The sequence below is a fragment of the Trachemys scripta genome, chromosome 6 (genome assembly GCF_013100865.1).
Source record: "Trachemys scripta elegans isolate TJP31775 chromosome 6, CAS_Tse_1.0, whole genome shotgun sequence".
NCBI lineage: Eukaryota > Metazoa > Chordata > Testudines > Emydidae > Trachemys > Trachemys scripta.
The window spans coordinates 45,916,003-45,933,047 of NC_048303.1; the positions used below are offsets into that span (position 1 = coordinate 45,916,003).

Here is a 17,045-nt window from a genome sequence, read left to right on the forward strand (position 1 = left end):
TGTTTTCTTTAGTTGCAGCAGATCTTCCAGAACAAGCAGAAGTGAGGCGGATTCAGGGACAGCATTCTGGAATTCATACAAGCGACTAAATCATCTCCACTTTTGAAGGTAAATATTTCTGGTAGAACCTACTATTTAATATCTCTTATACCTCTGCTCACCAGACCTACTAACCCTGCAAACTATCAAGGAGCCATGCCTTTGAGTCAGAGAATGCTCAGCTGGAGATGCAGCAGTCAACTGGAGCCCTGGGAGAGATGCTGGGGAGTGATTGAAAAATTTATCACTGAACAAAGAGCTAGGCGAAACAGGTAAGGAAACCATGCCTGCCTCAACCATACCAGAGCTATTAGGATAATTCTGGTCTTATCCGGTCTGATTTTGTTCACCACTTTGAGAATCAGAGGTGGTAGGGGAAATAATAAAACAGCTTCCTCATCCAAGTGAGAAGGAAGGCTCTCCCCAAGGAATTGTAACCTAACCTTTCCCCTCCTCCTACCCCATCTTTGAACTGAAAAGATGGCATTTTTGTTTGTAGGTGTGGCAATGAGGTCCACCTCTGGAAATCCACAAGTCTGAAATATGCTGACAAGAACTAGGAATCCAGCTCCCATTCTTAGTCTTGGGGGGAAAAGCCTGCTCAGAGCATTGGCTCTGACACTTTTCCTACCCTGGAAATATATTGATGAAATTTGTATGCAACATTTTATACACCATTTCCATAACCTTATTGCTTCTGCACAGAAGGAAGGGGATCTTACTCCTCCCAGCCAATTGGTATCAAACAAGCAGTCCACGTGGTCAGTCATGACTTGGATAGGCCTGTGTCTGATGAGAGGCAGAAAATGAAGATAGGTATTTCTGACCATTCTGAGCTCCAACAGCTTGATACAGAGGGTAGATTCTTGGGGTGACCATCTGTTCTGTACCATTACAGCACCAAGGCGCACACATGCCTATCTTAACAGAGATGCATCCATGGTTACGGTTAACCATTGGCATCGGTTGGAGGCAGGGGATTCCCGCCCCTACACTGTGAGGAACTATCCATCAATCTAAGGAGCGTTTTACCTGTTGAGGAACTTACACTTGTTTGACTAGGCTGTCTCTGGCAAGTAAACTGATCTGGGCCGCCCCTGGAAACAGCCAAGGTTTAATCTCACACTCAGTCACAAAAATGCAAACCATCATGTGACCTAGAAGTTCAAGAGAGCTTCTGACTGAAATCTGGGGGCTCCCTTGAATAGTTCTGACAAAGTTTGATAGTGTCGTGAATCTGTCCATGAGAAGGAAGGCCCTGGATGCCAAGAAATCCAGGGATGATACCTCCTATAAATTGTGTATTCTGAAAAGGAGTCAGTCTAGATTTTCCCCATGTGACCCAAAGTCCAAGAACAGAGAAAGTGCTTTCCAAGGGGCTGACAACACTTCTTGGTAGACCGTCCCTTGAGCAACCAGTCAAATACTATGATTGCCTCATGACACAAGCAGGAAGTCACCACTGGGAGAACTTTTGAAAACAAACACTCTCTGAGCTGAGGAGACCCCAAACAGGAGTACCTGTACTTAAAATGATCTAAGATTGGCCTCTGTCCTCCTATTTTCTTTGCACAAGGAAGTACGTTGAGTACAAGTCCCTTCCCCAAAGCTGAGCAAGGACTGGCTCTGTCGCTCCTGAACGAAGAAGGGAGTTTAATCTCCTGTCTTAGTAGGAACGGATGGGAAGGGTCCCTGAAGAGGAGAGAGAAAGGTAATAAGGATGGTGTAGCCCTATATTACTTTCAGCTCCCATTTGTCCAAGATGATATACTCTCCTGCTTGTCAGAAATGGCGGTTAGTCCTCAAATGGGGGGAGGTGGGCAAATCATTGCCTCTCACAGGTTAAAGAGAAGGGAGGGTCCGAACCCTCGACCATCCTCACAAAACTGACACTTTTTACATGGCTAGTAATTATCCTTTAGCAATGGTAGGCTGAAATTGTTCTCTTTAGTCCGAAGGAAAGTGTGGAATAAAGGAGCTAAATTTTGCATAATTTGTGAAGTTGCACTTGGCCATCAGTACCTGATATTTTGCAGTGCAGAACTGCAGGGTTGCCAGTGGGTACGATTTTCTTCCCAGAAGGTCCAGGTCCTTCTGGTCATATGGGGTGGATTTATACCCGTGTTTGCCCAGTTTGATCACCATTTCAACCATCACAGAGCTGGCTGGAGGATAAGAAACTAGTCACTCAGAGTCCTTGGTGAGAAAAAACAATACTTTTAAAATAGTCTCTCTTACACGTGGGTGTTACTGTAGCAAAGGTTTGCAAATGGTATTTTCAGGTTCCAGCAGAGCCTCGCTGATAGGAAGGGCAACTCTGGCTGATGTCGCAGAGTGAAAAATATCCAACAGCTTGTGTTGGGATTCTTTGATTTCCTCAAAAAGTATCTGTAGAGAGTCTGCCACCCATTTAATGAGGTCTCGAAACTGCAAAAAATATCATTGGCAATAGTTTTAGGCTGAGGTGGTAATGCCCCCTCCTCTGAAGATGATCAGATGGCAGCCTGGGAGATAGCTTCTTTATCCGCCCTTCTCTTGATCCTTGAACATTTCCTCCTATTGTTGGGGAGTAGATGTTTGAGTCTCCCTATCATCCCGAGAGGAGAGGAGTGGAGTGGAGCTCTGGAGACTTGCCAGCGATAAAATGCCCAGGGACCCCAATATGGCCAGTGAGGTTGCATCCAGAGTTGTTCCCACCAGGAATGATGAGGTTCCCGGACATCTTCCCTGTCTCTTTGAGAAAGGGGGGTTTGTATATTGGTACATAGAAGTACGCCTAACAGAGATTGATGATACGGAAAGGAGATCTCCATTATCATCCTCTTCCTCCTCTAATGGGAGAGCTCGGACTAAAGAGAGGGGACAGTACTGAGGGATAGCTCAGTGGTTTGAGCACTGGCCTGGTAAACCCAAGGTTGTGAGTTCACTCCTTGATGGGCCCATTTAGGGATCCGGGGCAAAAATCTGTCTGGGGATTGATCCTGCTTTGAGCAGGGGGTTGGACTAGATTACCTCCTGAGGTCACTTCCAACCCTGATAGTCTATGATAGTCTACTAGGGAATGTATAAAGGTTCGGAGACAGAGGTTTTCAGTAGAGAGATGCTCAGTACCTGTCACCAACAGACACACTGGTTCAAGCAGTCACTAATAAGCCCTTCAGCTACCTAAAGTCTTCCAGTATATAATTGTGGTACTGACAGACCAGTACGCCTGTCCCTGCAGGAAGGTACCAATGGTTTTGAGCACTTAACAGGTAGCGCTGATATAAATGGAGGTTTAGACTTAAATGGTACCAAGGAGCTCAATAAGGGTACTGGGAGGTGTTCAGTCCAATAGTACTGATCTTCTGTGTGTTTGCTCTGACCATCTCCACTAGACAATAACTCCTTCTCAGAGCCATGTTTACTCTTAGAGCTGCAGGATTTTCCCACCTTGCTGGTACCAGAAGAGCCTTTTGCCACTACAGTACCAAGCATGGCTGCTGACCTGGTCGGAGAGTGAGCACTTTCTGAGATGGATACCTTAGAAGGGGAATTAGAACGCCTCTTCTCAGGATCCTTAGAGGAGATCTTCAAGGCTTTCCCCTTTGTAAGAGTACTGCGCTGAGGTCAAAGGGCTGCTAGAGACCCCAGGGACTGATGTACAAAGGGGATCTCCTGACCTGGCTCCGAACCCAGGTGAAGGGAGCACTCCATCGTTAACAGTCACAACTTGATTTCCCAGTTCTCCCATGTCCCATGGCTAAACAGGAGTTACACTTCTGTGGGATGCAACTCTCTCTCTCAGGCAGTGAATGCAGTTAGACTGTCCATCGCTGACTGGGATAGCCTCTCCACACGAGGCAGCGCTTAAACACCTGTGAACAGGCACACCCTTCACAGAGAGGATTTCCTCAGAGGAAATAAAACAATCTTTCAATAACCAGTAATTAACTATTACTACTACTACTAACAAACTAAGCTAAATAAACTAAGTACAAAAAACTCAGCAAGCAGCCGAGGCACACAAAATGCAGACATAATAAACTCCATCTCAGGCCAAGGTGGTTGAGAAGAAACTGAGGGCAGTTCTCCTGCACAACCTGATGTAGCCTCGGTACTGGGCATGAGGCTATCAGCAGCATATATGTAGACCAAACAGACACTGCTAGTGAAAATCTCGGATCAAAGGCGTGTGGAGCACATGCGCACCAGAAGTGGAATACATATAGGGACACTACTCGAAGAACTATGGTTTCCTCACCAAAAGGAAAACAATGAGTAACTGCAAAAAATTTGAAAGGACACTCAATTACTAAGAAAATGTCGATTAACTAAAATGAAACTCGTTAAATCATAATTAATTTAGCTTTTCTAGAGTATGGAAGGTGCTCTTTATACCAGAACATGCTCTCTAAAAATGCAAAAGAAACAAGCCTCAGGAGTGCATGTTTAATAAGACACTTGCTAGTAGCTCCCAATATGAAGGCCACTGTCATTGGCCAGAATATAAAATGTGCATGCTATCACTGGAGTAGTTTTCATAATTTTTAATAAAAAGTTAGGCACTACAAACTACATTATACACTTTATTTTTACACTTTAATTTGATTGTAGTACCGTTACCGCTAGAGATCAAGATTTTTTTAGTGCAATTACTACAAACTGATTTCTCTCCAATATTTGGTGCACCTGTTGGATTTTTTCGGTTTGTTTTTGTTAATTCCAAATCTTCATTTTCCTCTGCTATTTTCACATATGCCAATTATGTTTTCAAGTTTTTCAAAGTTAGACACATTATGTATGCATGCATCTACATATGATATGCACCTAAACTAGTGTAAAGGAAGACCTCCAATTCTTTCAGGGCTAACAAAGCGATCAATTTTATAAAAAGGGTTTTAAAAGCAACAACCATAAGAACCTAAATATATGACAGTTGGTTCACTGCAGCACTGAGACTTGTAAAAACTTCTGCAAAACAGAGCTGTTTTTGCTTATACACGCGGTAAATGTATCAGTTCTGGTTTGGTTTCTCTAAGCAATTTTTAAAGGCTGTGGGTGATTTTTGACCTCTGAGACAACACTACATAATTCCTTTCACCACAAACATTTCAGTTATAGGGTACCTGTGTTCTCTAACAACGTCTTTGGTGTGTTGGGTCTGTTAATGATTTCTACAAGCTGGTGCAACACCATAGGAATATAAGGCTGCATCTCTATACCTAAAATAGCCAAAAAACAAAAATTCAGAAGAAAACGACTATTAAAATAATCAATCAAAATAGATCCGTGTGTATATTCTTTAGACTAACACTCCATCAAAATTTTCATTTGCCATTTAACTGAACAAAAAAGAAATCTTTAAACATTTTATATTGTAAACATGCATTCTCAAAAAAAAATATATATCATCAATTCTTACCCATTTGAATGGAGATTTCACCAATTGCCCATGTAGCATTGTTGCACACAGAAATGAACTCAGGATTTAGGTTCGTTCCCAAAATCGGCATGAAATCAGCTAGAAAGAACAATATTTTTAAACTGACTGTGTGCAGTAAAGTTGTTTTTTTCCCCACTACTCGAAGTTCTCAGTAAACAATTTTTCATAACCTAAAAATATGTAAATGCATGGAATGCCTCATGTAGAACAGACAAGAGTTAGGAGCAACAATTTTGCAACTAATTCCTCAAATAAGTGTGTCATGAAGGCACACATGTCATTGAACTGATAAAACATCTGACAAGAATGAATTCAAATTTTAGAATCCCCAAGTCAGTCCAGTAATTGTTTGGAGGAAAGTTACAGGCCTCTCTGGCATACACCTCTGCCAAAGGGATCAGCAAATCTATAAAAACCTACAATGGATACTATAACCCTTCTGCTGAAATAAAGAAAATAAGCTCTTGGCTAAGCTTCTCACATTTTCAATTATGATGTGCAGATGTTTGCAATAGAAACAATACACTCCTAAAACAAGCAGTATAGGTTGTAAATCAGGGATACAATTTTATCAGCTTTTCCATTTTCAGCAGAAAGTAGCTACATTAGTTGCAAAACAGTCTGAATATGCCAGATCAAAGCTGACCATGGTATAAAATCAGTCTGGAGAAAAACACTCTCGAACAGTTTGAATTTAATTTAAGAAAAAAGCAAAATGCCTTTATAAAGTGTGATCTAAATAGATCTATGTCCACACATTGTTGCTGGTTCAGGGTGGTGAAAACTGAACTCTGCAAAGCTTGGCCCAGTGTGCTTAATTCACTCAGAAGCAGGGATAGTCAATTATTTTTTGTCAAGGTCCAAATTTCTTGGTCAAAGTATAGTCAAGGTCCAGACTCCAGAGAAGAAGAAAATAAAAAATGATAATAAATAAATAAAATAAAATAAAATATTGGGGGGTCCGTTCAAAAGTGTCTGCCTATTGACTATCCCCGACCCAGAGGATGGTTGGTACTGCCACCTCTCTTCCCCATCAAGGTTTCTGCTGTGGGATGGCAGCTTTCAAGTCTGATATCGGGCCTCAATAGGAGCCTTGGAAGCAACTGCTACCTAATGTGATACTTTGAACTAGGACATCTACTCCTACCCTTAACAGCAGCCACTCCCTAGTGAGAGGAATTGACTAATGAGATAGCTGACTGGTAACTGATACTGCCCATTTCCCCCACAACAGGCAGACCTTCCACCACCAGGAGAATCAATCCAGTCCATGGTGAAGATACCACCATCTTTTTCTTCAGCTATCAACATGTGAAATAAGTAGGGCTGTCGATTAATTGCTCTGTTAAACAGTAGAATACCAATTTAAATTTATCAATTTTTTGGATATTTTTCTACATTTTCAAATATATTGATTTATATTACGACAGAATACAAAGTGTGCAGTGCTCACTTTATATTTTTATTACAAATACTTACACTGTAAAAATGAAAAAATAGTATTTCAATTCAATTTTTCTATTTGTAAGTGTAACTTGTAATGTAAAACTTTAGAGCCTACAAATCCACACTTAGTCCTACTTCTTGTTCATCCAATCGCTAAGACAAACAAGTTTGTTTACATTTACATTGCCTGCTTCTTATTTACAATGTCGCCTGAAAGTGAGAACGGGCATTCGTATGGCACTTTTGTAGCTGGCATTGCAAGGTATTTACATGCCAGATATACTAAACATTCACATGCCCTTTCATGCTTCGACCACCATTCCAGAGGATGTGCTTCCATGCTAATGCTTGTTAAAAAAAAAAAAATGCATTAATTAAATTTGTGACTGAATTCCTTGGGGGGAGGGAGGGAGAATTGTGTCTCCCCTATTCTGTTTTACCCACATTCTGCCACATATTTCATGTGATAGTGTCGGATGATGACCCAGCACGTGTTCGTTTTAAGAACACTTTTACTGCAGATTTGACAAAACACAAAGAAGGTACCAATGTGAGATTTCTAAAAATAGCTACAGCACTTGACCAAGGTTTAAGACTCTGAAGTGCCTTCCAAAATCTGAGAGGGACGAGGTAGAGAGCATGCTTTCAGAAGTCTTAAAAGAGCAACACTCCGATGCAGAAACTACAGAACCCAAACCACCAAAAAAGAAAATCAATCTTCTGCTGGTGGAATCCGACTCAGATGATGAAAATGAACATGTGTCGGTCTGCTCTGCTTTGGATTGTTATTGAGCAGAACCCGTCATAAGCATGGACACATAGAATCATAGAATATCAGAGTTGGAAGGGACCTCAAGAGGTCATCTAGTCCAACCCCCTGCTCAAAGCAGGACCAATTCCCAACTAAATCATCCCAGCCAGGGCTTTGTCAAGCCGGGCCTTAAAAACCTCCAAGGAAGGAGACTCCACCACCTCCCTAGGTAACGCATTCCAGTGTTTCACCACCCTCCTAGTGAAATAGTTTTTCCTGATATCCAACCTGGACCTCCCCCACTGCAACTTGAGACCATTGCTCCTTGTTCTGTCATCTGCCACCACTGAGAACAGCCGAGCTCCATCCTCTTTGGAACCCCCCTTCAGGTAGTTGAAGGCTGCTATCAAATCCCCCCTCATTCTTCTCTTCTGGACACTAAACAATCCCAGTTCTCTCCTCATAAGTCATGTGCTCCAGACCCCTAATCATTTTTGTTGCCCTCCGCTGGACTCCCTCCAATTTTTCCACATCCTTCTTGTAGTGTGGAGCCCAAAACTGGACACAGTACTCCAGATGAGGCCTCACCAATGTCGAATAAAGGGGAACGATCACGTTCCTCGATCTGCTGGCAATGCCCCTACTTATACAGCCCAAAATGCCGTTAGCCTTCTTGGCAACAAGAGCACACTGTTGACTCATATCCAGCTTCTCGTCCACTGTGACCCCTAGGTCCTTTTCAGCAGAACTGCTACCTAGCCATTCGGTCCCTAGTCTGTAGCAGTGCATGGGATTCTTCCGTCCTAAGTGCAGGACTCTGCACTTGTCCTTGTTGAACCTCATCAGGTTTTTTTCTGCCCAATCCTCTAATTTGTCTAGGTCCCTCTGTATCCGATCCCTACCCTCTAGTGTATCTACCACGCCTCCTAGTTTAGTGTCATCTGCAAACTTGCTGAGAGTGCAGTCCACACCATCCTCCAGATCATTAATAAAGATATTAAACAAAACCGGCCCCAGGACCGACCCTTGGGGCACTCCACTTGAAACCAGCTGCCAACTAGACATGGAGCCATTGATCACTACCCGTTGAGCCCGACGATCTAGCCAGCTTTCTATCCACCTTACAGTCCATTCATCCAGCCCATACTACTTTAACTTGGTGGCAAGAATACTGTGGGAGACAGTATCAAAAGCTTTGCCAAAGTCAAGAAACAACACATCCACTGCTTTCCCCTCATCCACAGAGCCAGTTATCTCATCATAGAAGGCAATTAGGTTAGTCAGGCACGACTTCCCCTTCGTGAATCCATGCTGACTGTTCCTGATCACTTTCCTCTCCTCTAAATGTTTCATAATTGATTCCTTGAGGACCTGCTCCATAATTTTTCCAGGGACTGAGGTGAGGCTGACTGGCCTGTAGTTCCCCGGATCCTCCTTCTTCCCTTTTTTAAAGATGGGCACTACATTAGCCTTTTTCCAGTCATCTGGGACCTCCCCCGATCGCCATGAGTTTTCAAAAATAATGGCTAATGGCTCTGCAATCTCACCCGCCAACTCCTTTAGCACCCTCGGATGCAGCGCATCCGGCCCCATGGACTTGTGCACGTCCAGTTTTTCTAAATAGTCCCGAACCACTTCTTTCTCCACAGAGGGCTGGTCACCTTCTCCCCATGCTGTACTGCCCAGTGCAGCAATCTGGGAGCTGACCTTGTGCGTGAAGACAGAGGCAAAAAAATCATTGAGTACATTAGCTTTTTCCACATCCTCGGTCACTAGGTTGCCTCCCTCATTCAGTAAGGGGCCCACACTTTCCTTGATTTTCTTCTTGTTGCTAACATACCTGAAGAAACCCTTCTTGTTACTCTTAACATCTCTTGCTAACTGCAACTCCAAGTGTGATTTGGCCTTCCTGATTTCACTCCTGCACGCCTGAGCAATATTTTTATACTCCTCCCTGGTCATTTGTCCAATCTTCCACTTCTTATAAGCCTCTTTTTTGCATTTAAGATCAGCAAGGATTTCACTGTTTAGCCAAGCTGGTCGCCTGCCATATTTACTATTCTTTCTACACATCGGGATGGTTTGTTCCTGCAACCTCAATAAGGATTCTTTAAAATACAGCCAGCTCTCCTGGACCCCTTTGCCCTTCATGTTATTCTCCCAGGGGATCCTGCCCATCTGTTCCCTGAGGGAGTCAAAGTCTGCTTTTCTGAAGTCCAGGGTCCATATTCTGCTGCTCTCCTTTCTTCCTTGTGTCAGGATCCTGAACTCGACCATCTCATGGTCACTGCCTCCCAGGTTCCCATCCACTTTTGCTTCCCCTACTAGTTCTTCCCTGTTTGTGAGCAGCAGGTCAAGAAAAGCTTTGCCCCTAGTTGGTTCCTCCAGCACTTGCACCAGGAAATTGTCCCCTACGCTTTCCAAAAATTTCCTGGATTGCCTGTGCACCGCTGTATTGCTCTCCCAGCAGATATCAGGGTGATTAAAGTCTCCCATGAGAACCAGGGCCTGTGATCTAGCAACTTCTGCTAGTTGCCAGAAAAAAGCCTCGTCCACCTCATCCCCCTGGTCTGGTGGTCTATAGCAGACTCCAACCACGACATCACCCTTGTTGCTCACACTTCTCAACTTTATCCAGAGACATGTCTTCTGCAATGGTGGTTGAAGCATGAAGGGACATATGAATCTTTAGCGCATCTGGCACATAAATATCTTACAACACCGGCTACAACAGTGCCATGTGAACACCTGTTCTCACTTTCAGGTGACACTGTAAACAAGAAGCGGGCAGCATTATCTCCTGCAAATGTAAAACTTTTGTCAGAGCAATTGGCTGAGTGGACTTGTAGGCTCTAAAGTTTTACCTTTTTTTTTTTTTTTAATGATTTTTTGGTACATAATTCTACATTTGTAAGTTCAACTTTCATGATAACGAGATTGCACGACAGTACTTGTATTAGGTGAACTGAAAAAATAATGTGTGTTTTTTTACAGTGCATTTATTTGTAATCAAAAATATAAAGTGAGCACTGTACACTTCGTATTCGGAGTTGTAATTGAAATCAATATATTTGAAAGTGTAGAAAACACCCAAAAATATTTAAATAAATGGTATTCTATTGTTGTTTAATCACTTGACAGCCCTAGAAATAAGCTAACGACATATCTATCTATCTATCTATATATATATATAAAAAAAAAGAAACATACCTATGCAAGGCTTAACATGCTGAAAGCATGCCTTTGTCAGGTCACCTAACAAGGCAAAAGAACTCTGTCGTACCTCAGGCATTTTATCCTACAAACAAATAAAAAACAGGAAAAAAAAAAACAACCAAAGGGAGAAGTAAGAAGTTGATTAGAACAAGGCTTATTTAAAAAAAAAATCATCCCAGGATTTACAAACAAATTCTTCTCACCTGCATGCATTGGTACATTAGTGTCAAGATATTACTGCGAGCCACTAGCTGTTCAATGTTGCCTCCAAGTCCTTCAGCTAAGCCACTGAGTAAATCAAGAGCCACAATCATGAAGTCTTTATCTGGTGCCTCGTATTGGTCTGGCTGAGCATTGTGCAACTGTAATAAAACACTGGTTAAAACACCCACCTTCAATATAAAACAGATTGAGTTCTCTCTATGCTATGCATGCAAATCAAGAATTGGTTTATGTTTTGTAACTTCAATCAGATGTTGTTTGATGGCTATGTTATAAATCCCAGTGTAATACACAAGCAGTTGCATACCCAATGCATCTACAAATCCTGGGAATAATAGAAAAATACCATGGCTTGTGCAAGAGTCTTCTGTACCAGGTTTACACAACGCTGATACACGGGTTCACAGTATGGAAGGAAGCCAGATTGCAAGGCAGTGGCAACCGAAGACAGGCACTGGAATACAAAAGCAATGTACACATGATGATGAAAGTGTATACTTCTTTCACTCTACCCTACTTAAAATATAGAGAAGAGAAAAAATTAACCATTTTGGGCAGACACTATTTCAAACAATAGTAGAACATGTTACCGTTATGGAAAACCTGGGTTTAGGACTGGGCTAATAATTTTCATGCCACAGATTTTGAAGGGGAATGTTCAGTTTACAAGAGATGGCTGACAGTGTCCAACTGGGAGCGCCTCCAAGTTGTTCTATGGGAGCAAAGTTGTGGGAATAAAAGATGGACAGTAAAAAATGCTGTAGGAGACCACCACAAGGACTCCAGCGAAACTAACCTAAAATCTTTGCTCTGGAAAGAGATATTCCCCAATGGCTATATCTTTAAATCACAGAAAAGGGAAATTTATCTCTTTCCAGCCAAAATGAATGAGTTATGCAGAAATGGCTTTTTCCATAATTAACATTTTTACCACTATGCCTAATCTCTACAGTCACACCCCCAACCTGAAGTCGTTTCAGAAGAAAGGATCATTCTTGTAAGAGCTACACTAATTTATGCACAATTATAATTCAGATCCTTAAAAGATCCCCCACAATAAAATCCAGACTGCTTTATATTAAACATATATAACACAAAATCAACTTAGTAGAACAGAGATTAGATAACCTATACAATTTCACACCAAAATACTTCGTAACATTTACCTCTAATAAAGGGAAGAGATCTTTATCCTCATCCTTCAACATGTTCCATTTCTGGATTAGTGGAGGCATTAGCATCTGAATATATTCCTATTTGTAGTGAGGAAAAACATTGTTGATTAACTGCTGAAATACTGAATTCCAAAATACCCAAGTTTTCTAACTCAGAAGTCTGGAACACATGATCACTTCTCATCTCACCTCACATTTTCTCTTTTACAGAAAGGGTCCTTATGACATATCAATGGTGAAATTACTACGATTGTTTCAACTGTGATAATTGTAAACAACTGTCTCTCCTGCATGACTATTAATAAAGTTTCATAATAAGTTCACAATTTGATATTTCTCAGATTAGATTTTAGGAAACATCAATGTATTAACAAAGCTTACCTTTTTACCACTATATATTAGGTGCCAATAGATACACCATCATAGACAACTTTGCTCATTAGAGGCAGTTTCAGTAACATACATTTATTCTGTTTCAGAGTGGTAGCCGCATTAATCTGCATCAGCAAAAAGAAGGAGGAGGAGTACTTGTGGCACCTTGGAAACTAACAAATTTATTTGAGCATAAGCTTTCGTGGGCTAAAACCCACTTCATCGGATGCATACAGTGGAAAATACAGTAGGAAAATATATATACACAGAGAACATGAAAAAATGGGTATTGCCATACCAACTGTAACGAGGGTAATTAAGGCGAGCTATTATCAGCAGAAGAAAAACAACTTTTGTAGTGATAATCAGGATCCTACAAAATTATCACTTGTCACTACAAAAGTTGTTTTTCTTCTGCTGATAATAGCTCACCTTAATTACCCTCGTTACAGTTGGTATGGCAATACCCATTTTTTCATGTTCTCTGTGTATATATATTTTCCTACTGTATTTTCCACTGTATGCATCCGATGAAGTGGGTTTTAGCCCACGAAAGCTTATGCTCAAATAAATTTGTTAGTTTCCAAGGTGCCACAAGTACTCCTCATTCTTTCTGCATTTATTCTATGAGATTCAGTTTTCCCATGTTATAGTTTAATCCATATAGAGACTTCCACAAAGGTTATTTCCACACCACATACACACACCATTACGTGTGTGACCAAAATCAGCTAAGTGATCATAATTAAAAGTGTACTGTTTACACACAGGAAATATTTTTCTATTGTAAAGTTACAATGCACCCAGTATAAAAAGTTTTACTTAAACTAACTTTCTGGACTTGAAAAAATATAGGGTGAAATCCTGACCCTACTGAAATCAACAGTTTTACCACAGACCTCAGTGTGACCAGAATTTCACTCTAAAAATGCATTGCCCAGCAATAACAGTATCAATCAATCAAATCATGATAACTAGTGGGGTATCCTTGGACTATAACACTCAGGAACCTATGCCTAAAAGGTCCCCTGATGGAAGATCAGCTGTGCCAAGATATACCAAGAGGCTGCTTGACAGTTCTTCTCTGAGGCATATTCTCTCTGAATCATCCTATTAATGATACAGCTGTCTGTTTTCCATCCTTTCTTGGGCCCATATTATAGGACAAACATGGTGTCAGATCCTACACTACTACATAAGTAAAAGTTCAGGACTCCACCTAAGGAATGCCAAGCCATATCCCTTAAATAAGGCTGGCAGAGGACAATAGGAAGGGAAATTAATCCTTAGCTCCACAGGAAATCAGGACACTAATTTTGGAGATGATGCTGGGAACCAGAAGACAACATGGGGAAAGACAAGAAGGGGAAGCAACAAGGGAGGGCCGTTGGCTCAACCACTCTCAGCAGAGAGGTAGCAGTCAACAGAAAGGACAATTTTATTGCCAGTCATAAGGATGCAGATATTAGGGACTTGAGGGGGCAAGTGGACAGCCTACTAAGCTTTGCATTTAGTTTCTAAGGATGGCATGTTTAAGTTTAACTGAATTCTGTTCTACTGCCCTGAAAGTTGGACACTAAGAGGCAAGAGGTATTTCCTAATACAGGTGTAGTCAATTATTTTTGTCTAGGTCCAAATTTCTTGGTCTAGACTCCAGAGAAAAATAATAAACAAACAATAACAATGATAATAAAAAGATTTCAGGGTCCATTCAAAAGCACCTGACAGTCCGGATTTGACCCACAGTCCACCTATTTACTATCCCTGTCCTAATAGCTCCTACTGCTGAAACTTTTCTCAGCAGGTTGAGACACCCTTACCTAACACTGGTTTAAGAAACTTGAAGACCTGAGAAAGAGCATACATTGGCCAACCACCAGCCCAAACTGATCAAAGATGAAGTAAACAACCCAGGTGGCAAACAGCTCTCTTCACCTCAGCAGCATCCATCACCATGAAAGTCAGCCCAGCTGTTTCAAGAGCCACTTCTCACAAATTAGAATATAAGATAGAGCATCTGGAACAGTACGATTACTTCCACCTGAGACAACAGGTCTGGAAGGTGAAGCAGGGGAATGAAAAGCCTGGTTGATGGCACTCTGAATTAGCATTTCTACAATATGTGAAACCAGTTGGGAGACACTAGGTAGGATCAGCATTCCTTCATTTATCTTTGCTTTCCCCTCCATTTTCAGTCATCCACAGGTCCTAACTTAAGTATTCTAACAAGATGAAGATTCCAAGTAGCTGGAGCACATCTGGATCTTGGGATCCGCTTTGATACCCTGCTAGATCAATGGCGTGCGCTCTCTCAGAAAATGGGAGACTAACATCGAGGCAGTCTCCCAGAGTGCTCCCAGATAAATCATTCACTGAGTTGGAATGAATTTGCTTTTGCTGATTGATAATACAGCTCAGTCAAAGAAGATACTGTAAGAAAGAATCAAGTTTCTGGAGCCAGACAGAACCTTTCAGGGCTGGTACTACACTAAAGGACCACAGCATACTGCAGGCCAATGGCAAGTTGCAGGAATTTTTGAGATGGACATGTGACTATATCTGTTGTAAGACAGAGGCAAAGAAGTCTCAACTGGAATACTGAGACACTGAATATTTTGAAGTGCTCATAGTTGCTTAAAGAATGGGGAGCTACAAGATTAGCCGTAACAATATCCAGACTGTATTGGGATTATAACAGTCTTGTCCTATAAAATGGGACAGACAAGTGATGGGATCAAGGGGAAAGAGAACTAGACATGGTCTATAACATAGCAAGGGGAGCAGTGTGGGCAGCATTCATCATGAGCCCGAAGCCTCTAAGGGGTCCATCCACTCCAGTATGCTATTGCTAACAGTAGCCAGTATCAGATGACTCAAAAGAAGGTGTAGATCCCCATAATGGCAAGGAAACTGAAAAGGCAGTAAAAATATTTTTACTGTTTCACACACACACACACACACACACACACACCCGTGGAACATGTTGCTACAAAGCTATCATTGAGTTCCATGGTAGAGTTCAAAAACAGGACTAAACAGACATTTCTATAAACCCTTACTGTTCAGTGCACAAGTTTACCACTAATTTGATGAGGGCTAGTCAGATACAAGGACAAGGGAACATTCATGTTATGTGAGAAAGTGTAAACAGAAGCACCTAATCTTCTCCATACTACAGCTACAGGAACAGAAGCAGCAACCTTTAACACTTTCCATTATAACCTTCGGCTTTCAGGATATCCCTTGGGTCAAAAAGGTGTATTGTTTTCTTCATTCAACCACATTGCATGGGTTTCATGATGAGCCATAGGGGGAAAACAAAAAATTCCATTTGCACACATGGATTACTTGTAACTGAATTTTAAGAACCTTCCAAACACATGCATACTTCCAGGCCCCACTCACTCTCCTGCAGTGCATCTATTCAATGCACACAGAACTAGAGGTTCAGACAGAACATAGGCAAAACAGATTCTTCTTTCTCCCCTGCTGCGCTGCTCCTGAACACCACAACTCCCTTAGGTGTAGGGGAAGATACATGGGTTTGGAGCCAGCATGGGTTTGGAGCTAGCATTCCACGAGTTGCAGTCTCACCTTACCCACTGACTGATGTTAATGCTGTGCACTTCACAAATCTTTATAAGGCAAGGGCATGAGACTTTGATTATTAAGGCAGGGAAGTTTCATTCCCCCATTTATAGGTAGACAGATGTTGCATCTTGTCTGGCAGAACTTGGAACAGAACTCAGGTCTCCATTATGGCACACCTAAATCTCATCCCATTACCCATATAGAGCGACTTTTCGAACCCATCCCAAAACAAAAAAAACCCCCCAAAAAACAAAAAAACCCCAAGGAAAGTACACACAAATCCAGTTTTCAAGTGGTGTACCTCCTATTTCTGACATTGAACACATCACTATCCCACAATTAACTTTTGTCTTGTGCTGAACCAAGTGCCTGTCTGGAGAAAAGGTAATTTCATTTTACTGGCAAAACAGAGGCATCTAGAAGTGAAGTGGCTTGTCCAAAGTCTCATAGCCCAGTGTATTAACAACAATGCTAGTCTTCCTCTAGTCCCAATGTTACGGATGGCAATTATCTTATTGAACACCAATTATATAGCAAACAACATGAAGCAACAAGTAGAACTGCTGTCTACTGATGCCTTACATTCCTAAAACAAGTATTAGAGGGGTAGCCGTGTTAGTCTGAATCTGTAAAAAGCAACAGAGGGTCCTGTGGCACCTTTGAGACTAACAGAAGTACTGGGAGCATAAGCTTTCGTGGGTAAGAACCTCACTTCTTCAGATGCAGTCTTGCATCTGAAGAAGTGAGGTTCTTACCCACGAAAGCTTATGCTCCCAGTACTTCTGTTAGTCTCAAAGGTGCCACAGGA

General features: G+C 41.7%; 1 protein-coding gene across 1 annotated transcript in view; it reads right to left on the reverse strand.

The window, feature by feature from the left end:
* The window catches only part of TNPO1 (transportin 1), a gene marked incomplete in the record, with an annotated part of 160,002 nt that overhangs the window by 28,600 nt on the left and 114,357 nt on the right, over nt 1–17,045 (reverse strand). Inside the window, 6 exon segments of the mRNA XM_034774657.1 lie at nt 5,148–5,243; nt 5,444–5,542; nt 10,872–10,959; nt 11,081–11,239; nt 11,446–11,553; nt 12,266–12,352. Of these exon segments, the coding sequence (XP_034630548.1) occupies nt 5,148–5,243; nt 5,444–5,542; nt 10,872–10,959; nt 11,081–11,239; nt 11,446–11,553; nt 12,266–12,352 (637 nt within the window).